The 14,891-nt window shown below is 45.5% G+C and overlaps 1 protein-coding gene across 1 annotated transcript in view; it reads right to left on the bottom strand.

Annotated features, from left to right (window-relative positions):
* LOC121853222 (acetylcholine receptor subunit alpha-like) overlaps window positions 1–13,066 on the bottom strand; it is a gene marked incomplete at its 5' end in the record, with an annotated part of 68,478 nt that extends 55,412 nt beyond the window's left edge. Inside the window, 4 exon segments of the mRNA XM_042347228.1 lie at window positions 2,410–2,564; window positions 2,567–2,589; window positions 6,597–6,706; window positions 13,022–13,066. Coding sequence (XP_042203162.1) covers window positions 2,410–2,564; window positions 2,567–2,589; window positions 6,597–6,706; window positions 13,022–13,066 — 333 coding nt within the window.
* Between the last annotated feature and the right edge of the window lie 1,825 nt (window positions 13,067–14,891).

The raw sequence follows: 14,891 nt of genomic DNA, 5'->3' as shown, positions 1-14,891 counted from the left end.
CACACGCACATCCCAACCACAGTACACCCATCCACATCACACTACACTTACCTGTATGTACACCTTCCTACACCATCTTACACCACCCCACACCCAACCACCATCTTACACCACCCACACCCACCCACACCATTTTACACCACCCCACACCCACCTACACCCCCCCACACCACCCCACACCCACCCACACCCCCCACACCACCCCACACCCACCCACACACCCCCCACACCACCCCACACCCACCCACACCCTCTACACCACCCCACACCCACCCACACCCCCCACACCACCCCACACCCACCCACACCCCCACACCACCCCACACCCACCCACACCCCCACACCACCCCACACCCACACCCCCCACACCACCCCACACCCACCCACACCTCTCACACCACCCACACCCACCCACACCCCCCACACCACCCCACACCCACCCACACTCCCCACACCACCCCACACCCACCCACACCTCTACACCACCCACACCCACCCACACCTCTACACCACCCTACACCCACCCACACCCCCCACACCCACCCCACACCCACCCACACCCCCCACACCACTCACACCCCACACCCCACACCACCCCACACCCACCCACACCCCCACACCACCCCACACCCACCCACACCCCCCACACCACCCCACACCCACCCACACCCCCCACACCACCCCACACCCAACCACCCCACACCACCCCCACACCCCCACACCACCCCACCCACACCCCCACACCACCCCACCCACCCACACCTCTCTACACCACCCCACACCCACCCACACCCCTCACACCACCCAACCCCCCCACACCACCCCACACCCACCCACCCCCCACACCACCCCCACCCACCCACACCCCACACCACCCCACACCCACCCACCCTCACACCACCCCACCCACCCACACCCCCCACACCACCCCACACCCACCCACACCTCACACCACCCAAACCCACCCACACCTCCACCACCCACACCCACCCACACCCCCCCACACCACCCAAACCCACCCACACCCCACACCACCCTAAACCCACCCACACCCCCACACCACCCCACACCCACACCTCTCACACCACCCCACACCCACCCACACCCTCTCCACACCACCCCACACCCACCCACACCTCTCTCACACCACCCCACACCCACCCACACCCCTCACACCACCCCCACACCCACCCACCCCCCCACACCACCCCACACCCACCCACACCCTCTACACCACCCCACACCCACCCACACATCTCTACACCACCCCACACCCACCCACACCCCCACACCCACCCCACACCCACCCACACCTCCCCCACACCACCCCACACCCACCCACACCCCCACACCACCCCACACCCACCCACACCCCTCCTACACCACCCCACACCCACCCACACTCCCCACACCACCCCACACCCACCCACACCCCCCACACCACCCCACACCCACCCACACCTCTCTACACCACCCCACACCCACCCACACCTCTACACCACCCTACACCCACCCACACCTCTACACCACCCCACACCCACCCACACCCCCACACCACCCCTACACCCACCCACACCTCCCTACACCACCCCACACCCACCCACACCTCTCACACCACCTACACCCCACCCACACCTCTCACACCACCCCACACCCACCCACACCCCCACACCACCTCACACCCACCCACACCCCCACACCACCCCACACCCACCCACACCCCTACACCACCCCACACCCACCCACACCTCTACACCACCCCACACCCACCCACACCTCACACCACCCCCACCCCACCTCTCTACACCACCTCAAACCCACCACACCTCTCTACACCACCCACACCCACCCACACCTCTCTACACCACCCTAAACCCACCCACACCCCACACCACCCTAAACCCACCCCACATCCCTAAACCAACCTACACCTTCCTAAACCTTCCTAACCTTATATCCACCCACACCGCTCCACACCCAGTCAATCCTTCTTAAATCCACCCCACACATCCCTACACCCACCCACACCTCCCCACATCCACCCACACCCATCCCACACATTCCTAAAACAACCCACACCCTCTCTAAACCCACCTACACCCAACCCACATCTCCCCACACCAACCCATACCACCCTACACCCACCCATACCTCCCTTTCACCCATTCTACACCCATCCCACACCCAACCCATACCATCCCACACCCAACCCATACCATCCTACACCCAACCCATACCATCCTACACCCACCCTATACCATCCTACACCCACCCATACCATCTCACACCAACCCATACCATCCTACACCCAACCCACATCCTACACCCACCCCATACCATCCTACACCAACCCATACCATCCTACACCCAATTTATTCCTACACCCATTCTACACCCATCCACACCCACCTGGAAGCCGTCGTAAGTCCAGGAGCCAAATTTCATGACACAGGTCTGTTCGTCGAAGGGGAAATACTCCACATCTATCTCACACGACGACTTGTAGATGGCTGGCGGCTTCCACTCCACCAAGCCGTTCATGTGGAGGGTCGCCTTGAGGAGAGCGTCACCTCGAAGTTACCGTCCGCACTACAGGGGGAGGGAGAGTGTGGAGGAGGGGTGGGAGGTGAGGGTGAGGTGTGAGGGAGAGAGGTGAGAGGGAGAGAGGGAGAGAGGGAGAGGGTGAGGGAGAGGAGGAAACAATAAGCGTTAGTTATTCTATATCTGGCATAGCCTACTGTACAACACACACACACACACACACACACACACACACACACACACACACACACACACACACACACACACACACACACACACACTACAATAATAACTACACTACCTACGTTAACAAACAAACAAACGAATGTAATACGATAAAACAAACACAATTACAAACAAAAAACACGACAATAGCATTACAAATAAGCAAACACAAACACTAGGATAAGCAAGTTACAAACAAGCAAAGAAACATACAAAGAAAAGGCTAAAAACATACACAAAAACAGTAAAAGGTAAACAAACAAACACAAGAAACAAACAAGAAATGAAGAAAACAGAAGCAAACAAAGAAAAAAAAAATATCTGTTGGATCTTACTTGAAATTTTTTGTAAGAAATTGATCTCTTTTATTTGTTTACTTTTATCATTGTTTACTTGTTTATTTGTTTGTTTTTTGTTGACTTGTTTGCTTGATTTACTTACCTGAGTAATGTGTCCATGATTGATTTGTAACTCTCTCTCTCTCTCTCTCTCTCTCTCTCTCCTCTCTCTCTCTCTCTCTCTCTCTCTCTCTCTCTCTCTTTTCTCTCCTTCCCTCCCACTCCCTCCTCCCTCCCTCCTCCCCTCCCTCCCCTCCCTCCCTCCCCCCTCTCCATTTCTATTGATAATTCTTGGTACTGAATCACTCCAATGTGTCACTTATGCCAGACCTGTGTTGATGCTGGGAGGTAGAGTGGGGAATGAGGGAAAAGAAATGAAATAGGTGAAAATAGAAAAACGTTGAAATCGGGAGAGTGGAAGTGAGTAGTAGAGAGAGTGAGGTGAGAGTGAGGGAGTGAGGGTGTGAGGAGAGTGAGGTGAGAGTGGGAGGTGAGTGAGGTGAGGTGAGGCAGGAAGAGTGAGAGTGAGGAGGTGTGGGAGTGAGGGTGAGGTGAGGAGGTGAGGTGAGGGGAGAGTGAGGAAGAGTGAGGGAGAATGAGGGAGTGAGGGCGAACGAGGGAGAGTGAGGAAGAGTGAGGGAGAATGAGGGAGTGAGGGCGAACGAGGGAGAGTGAGGAAGAGTGAGGGAGAATGAGGGAGAGTGAGGAAGAGTGAGGGAGAGTAAGGGAGAATGAGGGAGAGTGAGGAGGAATGAGGGAGAGTGAGGAAGAGTGAGGGAGAGGCACTAGGACAGATCAGCCTTAATAATCAATGTTTACTAGATTCATCTCTCTCTCTCTCTCTCTCTCTCTCTCTCTCTCTCTCTCACGTTCACAGGTACACCATAACGCTCACAGGTACACCATAACGTTCACAGGTACACCATAACGTTCACAGGTACACCATAACGTTCACAGGTCACTAGCTCTCATAAAATGGCGTTCAGATGTGATGCCGTTCACATGATAAGCTATCCACATATGGTTTCTCTCTATATGTTACGTCGTTCTTTTAATGCCGTTCATTTTTTGTGTCGTTCACAGGAAGGTACTGCTGGGGCCGATTAAAGGGAGGGCCGTTTACTGTTGAGCCGTTAACAGGAAGGGCCGTTAACGGGAAGGGCCGTTTACAGGAAGGGCCGTTTACAGGAAGGGCTGTTTATAGGAAGGGTCGTTCACTAGTGAGGCCGTTCATTGCTGGTGCCGTTCATAGGTTGTACAGATTACAGGTGGGGCCGTTCACAGGTGGTAGGTAAAGACCGCATCACCTTCAAGGGTCAAATATTTAACGAGCAAAGTCTAGCATAGTGGTTATTATTATTATTATTATTATTATTATTATTATTATTATCATTATTATTATTATATTATTATTATTATTATTATATTATTATTATACTATTATATTATTTACCATTATTATTATTATTATTATTATTATTATTATTATTATTATTATTATTATTATTATTATTATTATTATTATTATTATTAACTATCTATATTTTCTTCATCTTTTTATATCTCTTTTGTTTTTTGTTCTGTTAATTTTTTGTGACCGACATACATACATACATACATACATACATACATACATACATACATACATACATACATACATACACTTAAACACACATAAATATACAAAAACCTCATTGACTTACTAACTTTAATACGAATTTGTTACCTTTGAAAGAAAACTATAGTTGGTTTTTAAATTCCATACAAAATAAGAATACTGTACCTGACTCCTAGAAAATGAAGGCAAATTTTTATAAGTAGACTACCAGGGATTTTTGGTTGAGCAATGTGTTTATCCGATAATTAGACAATGTTGAAGCACTTTTCTTCGATGGCGTTTCCCTCGCATTTGACTTAAAATTAGCTAACCTAACCTCCTAACCCAGGGGGGGGGGGCACATTACTCAACCAAAAAATCCATGGTTATCTACCTGTAAAAACTACCAAAATGGAAATAACAAGCAGAGATAGAATATAAAATGGGGTATTAACATCGTGCAAGACTATATCAAGAAAACACAGAGGACGGTAATTAAAAAAGATTATATTAGTTACCGATATACTGTCAAAGAGACGGAAATGGTTTATCCTTCATAGAAAATGGAAGTATAGAGCAAAAGAAATGAACCATACACACACACACACACACACACACACACACACACACACACACACACGTTAAACCAAACAAGATAAACAGAAGACAACATCAATAAACAACTAAAACAAAGAAACACCAAAACACATAAACATAAATATTAACAGCAAACCACATATTAAAAACCACATTAAATAAAACTAAATCAATAAAACACATAAGAAGACCAGGAGCCCATTTTTGCCTTATACTTTGACAACTTTTGGTAGGGCTAAAAGTGCTCTAATGTTTGGAATGCCGTATGACTGCCCACTGTCAACACAATCTGATGCAACGTCGATACTGAGTTAGTGGCACAGGTTATGACCTTGTGGTGTGCAGGGTGAGTATTGTTTAGCTATTACGAAAAATCTGTCTGTGTTATGCAAAAAGAGGGAATAATAATAATAGTAATAATAATAATAATAATAATAATAATAATAATAATAATAATAATAAAACAGGTGTATTAAAGTACATTAAGTACAGTACAAGTGGTTAGGCAGAGTATAGGGGCACAGATGGTGTGTACATGTACTCATTATGTACTTAATTGATGAAAAAGTACAGTAGTATACATACAAACTATCTGACAACTTTATAAATTACTTGCAAGAGAGTACAATGTACTGTAGTACAGAAGGACTGGTGCACACACACACACACATGCAATAAGCTATAGTACATCTACGAGAGTACACAAAAACTACCTGGAAGAGTACATGACCAGACAAAGTACATGTACAATGGAGGTAGCAGAATGTACTCACTTGCTGTTGAGTACACAAAAGCTAGCTCTACACTAGTACACAGGTACATGTTAACACAGCTCTGCAAAGTACACAACGGTTACAAGAAGGAGTACATCACCAGGCAGAGTACACATGAGTACACAAGATGCAGCAGGATGTACACAAGAGGGATTAGTATGTACAAATAGGCAATATGAATTACTGCACACGGGAGGTAATATGTACACGAGAAGTACTCATATGTACACAAAAAGTACTATGGTGTACACAATAAGTAGTAATATATAAACATGAAGTACTCATATGTACACAAGAAGTACTCATATGTACGCAAGAAGTACTCATAGGTACACAAGAAGTACTCATATGTACACAAGAAGTACCCATATGTACACAAGAAGTACTAACATGTACACAAAAGGAAGTTGCAAGTACACATATAATATTATGTACACCAAAGGTAATATAATGTACACAAGAGGCAGCAGAATGTACACAAGCAGTACCAGAGATGTACACCAAAAGTATTAAAGATGTACTCACTTATTATAGAGTACAATATCGGGTCTCCAGATGTGGTCAGAAGGTACGTGTAACATCTTGACGCCGCCGTACTCTGCTGGGTCCCATATGAGCTTGTAGTCATACCAGTACTGCGGGCGAGGGGGTGTTAGTTATGTACACACACTAAGAGATGTACACACACAAAGAGATGTACACGCACAAAGAGATGTACACGCACAAAGAGATGTACACACACACACACACACACACACACAGGTTTCTAGAGAAGCTTGTCTGCGCATTAGTACTGTAATAATAATAATAATAATAATAATAATAATAATAATAATAATAATAATAATAATAATAATAATAATAATAATAATTATAATAATAATAATAATAATAATAATAATAATAATAATAATAATAATAATAATAATTAACGGTTTACTGAAAGACCATGGCAGCCGGAAGGCTGAAAATATACAGTTACATAATTGGGGAATGGATTTCTTGATTTACAAATAATATACAAGTAACATAACTGATACAAATATGATATATAATAACTAGGTGTGGAGAAGGTCATACTACAGGGCATTTCAACAGAGTGACAGTGCAAAAAAGGTAAGATTGACTGAATACACTGGTTGATTAAGAGTTGTTAATAATTTTTACAGTGATTGAGACTGGGCTGTTCTTATAGCGATCAGTACGTGCTCGTATGGGCTGGAGTCGGTTGTGGTGTCGAACTGCAATTCACGGACGAGGGATCTCGGGTGGAAGTAGGAGCCGGTGTCGAGGATGGTGTAGAAGATTCTCACCAAATTTGCAGATGAGGTCGCGGTGTTGATCAAAAAGAACCAAGAGGGTCAGTGTGTTGAGCACTTCTTTATATGTGGAGTAGGAAGGGGAGAGAATAATCTCGCATGCCCTCTTTTTCACTTCTTCTAGGAGTTTCCGTTGTGTGACCTTCACGGGGGAAGACCAGGCAGGGAAGACATAGGTGAGCTTGAGAAGTATGAATGTTGAGTAAACACTGAGGAGCTCGGGTGCAGGAACTCCGAGGAACTTGAGTCGGCGGAGGAGGTGGAGACGAAAACTGTAGGATTTGACAACTGTAATGACGTGTGTTTTCCAATTTAGTGTATTGGAGCCCAAAGTAATGGAGGGAGGTGGGACAAGGTCGGAGGAGAGATTGATGTGCATAACCATGGTCTTAGTATGGTTGATGGTGACGTGGTTGTTGGTGGCCCAATCTTGGAGACTGTTCAATAAATCCTGGAGGGCAGTGTAGTCGGGAGCCGAGCTGTTGACACTGATCCCAATGGTGGAGTCGTTGACATATTTCCAGCGAGCAGAGGTTTCTCTTAGGGCATCATTGATAAGCATAAGGAAGCAGAGCAGTCCCATCTTGGTGCCTTGGGGGACGCCACAGGTAAATGAGTGAAAAGTGGAGACAGCCCCTCGGAAATGTAAGGCTTGGCGTCAGTCACTAAGGAAGTCTGAAAGACATGGTATAAGAATTCTTCAAAATCCGAGGTCAATAGCTTTGTTGATGATTAAATTGTTGTCGACTAGGTCAAATGCTTTGGTGAAATCAATGAAGGCGACAGCCACAGACGTCTTTTGTTTTTCCAGATGGCGGTACAGTATATGTAGTCGAGAAAGCTAACAAGACTGTGAGTGGTGAAGGAAGTTTTGGTATTGCCAAATTTCTGAGGATCTATGGCGTCTGCAATATCAGCATAAGCCCAGCCAAACACGAAACATTCACAGATCAAGCTGGGTATTGGGGTGATGGCAATGGGTCGTAGCAGATTTAAGGATTGTGGGCTGGTTAACTTGGGCACTGGTGACACATATGAGGTCCTCCAGTCAGCTGGGCATCTGGCTTGACTGAGGGAAGCATTGATGGTGGAGCAGAGGGTTTAGCTAGTTCCGGGGTGAACTCCTTGTGTTGTTTCATTGGTAAGTAAATGGTGGTGGTGGTGGAGCGCTTTAGCTTCAGTTTGTCCAAACGTTTTGCTACGTCAAAGTCTTCCACTAAGTCAGTGGGAAAGGGTGATAGTAGGTAAGCAGGGAGACTGGTTGTGTCAAGTCGGGGGAGCATCTGGCACACAGTTGCGAAATGGTTGTTTGATTGCTCAGCTGCGTCACCATTAGTGAGATGGCCAAGGAATGGAAGGGGGTGTGTCTTATTGTTTAGTCCACAGAGTCAGCTGGGTGTGATCTGACGGATTTCTCTGGGAAGAAGTGGTGGTGAGCTTCCGTGGTGGTGTTGGTGTAATTTATCCATTTGGTTTCCACGTCATCCACACTAAGTATTTCAGTCCAGGGATGGTGAACTATCCACTGCCCGAAGAGACGCAATGAAGAGTCAGTAATCAGCCTGTAGGTCTTGATGTAGGGTGTCTGCACTTGGCTGGTAGAGGGAGCTGGAGACCAGAACATTAATAGGTGTGCACTACACCGGATAGGAGTCATTGGTTGAGGTGGTTGGTACTGGTCCGCTAAGTCAGTTAAGATAAGGTCAAGGGTATTTTGACTGTATGTGGGGAAGTTCACAGCTTGTGATAGTAGAACTGGTCCTGGATATCAGTGGTGTCAATTTCGTTATAATCCTCACATAATAATAGCTTGGCACATGGGTACCTAACTCTGAGGTGGTAATGAGGTGACTGATAAGAGTGTCTCTGGTGGGTGGGCGGATGGTATGCCACACAGTATACGTTAGAAGCAGTATGACGAGGGTGGGCACGAGGCACAACACGTACCCATAATGCTTCCACATCAGCTGGGACTAAAACATCCAGGCGTGACGGGCGTAGTTCATCTTGACAGAAGAAAGCAACGCCCCCTCCACGCCCATGTGAACGAAGGTGAAGAAATAGTTGATATCCTTCAATGTGGCACATTTCAGGAACAATTTGCAGAGACCGATCGGACTGTCGTTGCCAGTTCGTCAAATTTATTAGCTAAGGAAGTGACGTTGGAGAGCAGTAGGGAGGGGCGATCGTACCATATTCGTGGAACTTCAGTGCGTTGGTATGGTCTGTCAGGAGTAGGTTTCTCTGGTTTTCTAGGGGAGGTGATACTCTTGACGAGCTTCCGCGTATGACATCCTTGTCTATGGCTGCGAGCATGGAATATGTTCAGTGATTTCAGTCGCGCAATAACACTGCCATCAGGAAATTCATACTAAATGTTACATAATACTTCCTTGAGATAAATGTATAGTATATATCAGGTGCCTCAAAGAGAGCTCAGGTTCTCAACTGGCTCAGCCATGTTAATATTGTTATAATTATCCACTCTGTATCTGTATTTTTCTGGCTAAATAAACTGTTACAATTCAATTCATGCTTTAAATTGTACAGGGCGTGTCTGGAGTAAGTCAGTGGTGGACATCTGTTGATACCTGTTGTTGTGGAAGTGTTTGTCCGTGGTGGCCATAAACTCAATGACGGCACTTTGAGGGCCACTGACATCTGTTAACATTTGTCTAGTCGTAAACACCGCGGTGGTCCTTGTCTCCGGCACTTTGAAGGTGACCGACAAAGAGCACACGGTCTGGTATTACACCGCTGTGAATCAAACTTGTTTTTGTGTCTTTACTTGTTATAAACCATCGGATCACTGTGTGGTAACCAATTATTGCACTGATCACTTGAATGTGTTGCTGATAGATCACAGTGTAGTGAGCTAGGTAGGGTGTCGGGAGTCGGGATAGAGCAGCGGGGGAAGGGGGGAGCCAAAGAGACTCGGCCTGACAGCCAATCAGGAGCGCCTACAGAACACGTCTTGTCTCACTGAGGGCTGACTGATGTATGTGTGTGTGTGTGTATGAGGGAGTCGTCAGTTATACACACACACACACACACACACACATACATACATACATACATACATACATAAACAGATACACATGCATATGTAAATACACAAAACCTTACATACGTACACAAAAAATATGTACAAAGACAGATTCAGACACATATATACATACAGTACACAGACACTCCAGCACGTACTCGTATACATACACAGATTGAAAACAAACACAAACGCACAAACTCACGCAGACACAAAAACATCACACAAACACAACCACACATAAACAAACACACATAAAAACAAAAAGACAAACACATACACCACACACATGAACACAAACACCTGGATAACTGAACACCGGGATAACTGAACACCTGGATAACTGAACACCTGGATAACTGAACACCTGGATAACTGAACACCTGGATAACTGAACACCTGGATAACTGAACACCTGGATAACTGAACACCTGGATAACTGAACACCTGGATAACTGAACACCGATAACTGAACACCTGGATAACTGAACACCTGGATAACTGAACACCTGGATAACTGAACACCTGGATAACTGAACACCTGGATAACTGAACACCTGGATAACTGAACACCTGGATAACTGAACACCTGGATAACTGAACACCTAGATAACTGAACACCTGGATAACTGAACACCTGGATAACTGAACACCTGGATAACTGAACACCTGGATAACTGAACACCCGGATAACTGAACACCTGGATAACTGAACACCTGGATAACTGAACACCTGGATAACTGAACACCTGGATAACTGAACACCTGGATAACTGAACACCTGGATAACTGAACACCTGGATAACTGAACACCTGGATAACTGAACACCTGGATAACTGAACACCTGGATAACTGAACACCTGGATAACTGAACACCTGGATAACTGAACACCTGGATAACTGAACACCTGGATAACTGAACACCTGGATAACTGAACACCTGGATAACTGAACACCTGGATAACTGAACACCTGGATAACTGAACACCTGGATAACTGAACACCTGGATAACTGAACACCTGGATAACTGAACACCTGGATAACTGAACACCTGGATAACTGAACACCTGGATAACTGAACACCTGGATAACTGAACACCTGGATAACTGAACACCTGGATAACTGAACACCTGGATAACTGAACACCTGGATAACTGAACACCTGGATAACTGAACACCTGGATAACTGAACACCTGGATAACTGAACACCTGGATAACTGAACACCTGGATAACTGAACACCTAGATAACTGAACACCTGGATAACTGAACACCTGGATATCTGAACACCTAGATAGCTGTATACCTGGATAACTGAACACCTGGATAACTGAACACCTGGATAACTGAACACCTGGATAACTGAACACCTAGATAACTGAACACCGGGATAACTGAACACCTGGATAACTGAACACCTGAATAACAGAACACCTAGATAACTGAACACCGGGATAACTGAACACCTGGATAACTGAACACCCTGGATAACTGAACACCTGGATAACTGAACACCTGGATAACTGAACACCTGGATAAACTGAACACCTGGATAACTGAACACCTGGATAACTGAACACCTGGATAACTGAACACCTGGATAACTGAGCACACAGATAACTGAACACCTGGATAACTGAACACCTGGATAACTGAACACCTAGATAACTGAACACCTGGATAACTGAACACCAGGATAACTGAACTGCCTGGATAACTGAACACCTGATGTGACACCTGGATAACTGAACACCTGGATAACTGAACACCCCTAGATAGCTGTACCTGGATAACTGAACACCTGGATAACTGAACACCTGGATAACTGAACACCTGGATAACTGAACACACAGATAACTGAACACCTGGATAACTGAACACCTGGATAACTAGACACCTAGATAACTAGCACCTGGATAACTGAACACCTGGATTGTCTGAACACCTATGAATAGCTGTATACCTGGATAACTGAACACCTGGATAACTGAACACCTGGATAACTGAACACCTGGATAACTGAACACCTAGATAACCTGGATAACTGAACACCTGGATAACTGAACACCTAGATAACTGAACACCGGGATAACTGAACACCTGGATAACTGATCACCTGAATAACAGAACACCTAGATAACTGAACACCGGGATAACTGAACACCTGGATAACTGAACACGTGGATAACTGAACACGTGGATAACTGAACACCTGGATAACTGGACACCTGGATAGCACAACACCTGAATAACATAACACCTGCATAACTGAACACGTGGATAACTGAACACCTAGATAACTGAACACCCGGATAACTGATCGCCTGGATAACTGAACACCTAGATAACTGTATACCTGGATAAAAACACCTGGATAACTGAACACCTGGATAACTGAACACCTGGATAACTGAACACCTGGATAACTGAACACCTAGATAACTGGATACCTGAATAACTGAACACCTGGATAACAGAACACCTGGATAGCACAACACCTGAATAACATAACACCTGCATAACTGAACACCTGGATAATGGAACACTTGGATAATGGAACACCTGGATAATTACGAACTCACCTGTTCTACCCAGAGGTTGGTCGTCATGATCTGGTTCTTGAGGTTCTGGAAAGAGAAAGAGAACATTAACACCACCGCCAAGAACACTTAGAAGAACACGTTGAACAATATGGCGTCAGAAAGAGAACATTAACACCACCCCCAAGAACACTTAAAAGAACACGTTGAACAATATGGCGTCAGAAAGAGAACGTTAAAACCACCCACCAAGAACACTTTGAAGAACACGTTGAACAATATGGCGTCATAAATTAATTGCGGTTCTACCTTGATTAGATATTTTCACTCAATAATGAATAAAATTAATCTATATAACTTTCTAGTATTTGTTTATCTGTTTTTTATCTGTTCCTCAATAACACCTTTAAATGCGTACTTTAATTTGTTCCTTAATACTAGAGAACAAATCTTGAAAAATTACCTAAAGTGAGTTATTTTCTTTACTAGAACACCTACAATTAGCAATAGTTGGAAGAAGAACAATAACACTTGAGAAGAACTCTTTAAAATTAATTAGAATATATCATTCTCTTCACTAGAGCGGCTATGCAAGAATGAAGAACAACTCTCAGTGGTGTAAAGATCCTCTATAAACAAAACAGAGACTCGCGCCAGGATTCAGTGGGACTTGTGACCCACCAAAACACAGGAACTAAAGAAGAACAACTCTCAGTGGTGTAAAGATCCTCTATAAACAAAACAGACTCGCGCCAGGATTCAGTGGGACTTGTGACCCACCAAAACACAGGAACTAAAGAAGAACAACTCTCAGTGGTGTAAAGATCCTCTATAAACAAAACAGACTCGCGCCAGGATTCAGTGGGACTTGTGACCCACCAAAACACAAAAACTTAAAATCTCTTGGTGATCCGACGATCTTTTGAAGAGCCGATGATGGTTTTTAACTTGGGTATATTAGGCGGAAGGAAACTACAGGCTACCCTATGTGTTATTGGAACCTTGTGATGAAAATATATGATAAGAATTTATTTTATATTTGTTGTTAGAACTACATTATGCAGTCCAGATAGATAGATATATAGATAAGTAGATAGATAGATAGATAGATAAGTAGATAGATAGATACGTAGATAGATAGATAGATAGATAGATAGATAGATAGATAGATAGATAGATAGATATACATACATAATAATGGTTGCCCCTCGTGAAACAAGGACAGCCGGCCCAAGAGCCACCTAGGAGAGGCGAGCATGCAGACCATTACACCACAGGTCGCCATACAGACATAGAGTGAGAGAGGGAGGCAGGAGGATCAACATCACCTGATCGTGAGTTAATTAACACTATTACCTGCCCGACTCACCTCACCTGATCTGTCCTCTCACCTCTCTTTCCCTTTCTCACTCTCCCATTTTTTCTTCTTCCCTTTTCTCCTTTTATTTCTCTCACTATCTTTTTGTTTATTTCTATTCCTTCTTCCTTCCCTCCGTTCCTCTCTTCCCTTCACTCTTCCTCTCCTCCCGTTTCACTTCCTCTCCCTCCTCTCCATTACCACTTCCTTCCTCCCCCTTCTCTTCTTCCCATCCCTTCCCTCCTCTCTTCCTTCCTTCGTTTCCTCCCTCTCCTCCTCCTCCCCTTCCCTTCCCTCCTCTCTTCCTTCCTTCGTTTCCTCTCCCTCCTCTCCCCTTCCTTCCCTCCTCTCTTCCCACCTCCTTCGTTTCCTCCCTCCTCCTCCTCCCATCCTTCCTCCTCTCTTCCCTCCTTCCGTTTCCTCCCTCCCTCCTCCTCCCTTCCCTTCCCTCCTCTGCCTCCATCCTTCCTCCTCTCTTCCCTTCACTCTTCCTCTCCTCCCGTTTCACTTCCTCTCCCTCCTCTCCATTACCACTTCCTTCCTCCCCCTTCTCTT

Source organism: Homarus americanus, unplaced genomic scaffold, assembly GCF_018991925.1.
Source record: "Homarus americanus isolate GMGI-L3 unplaced genomic scaffold, GMGI_Hamer_2.0 scaffold50564, whole genome shotgun sequence".
Lineage (NCBI taxonomy): Eukaryota > Metazoa > Arthropoda > Malacostraca > Decapoda > Nephropidae > Homarus > Homarus americanus.
Note: the sequence above shows the minus strand (reverse complement) of the source record. Positions and strands in the feature narration are given on the sequence as shown.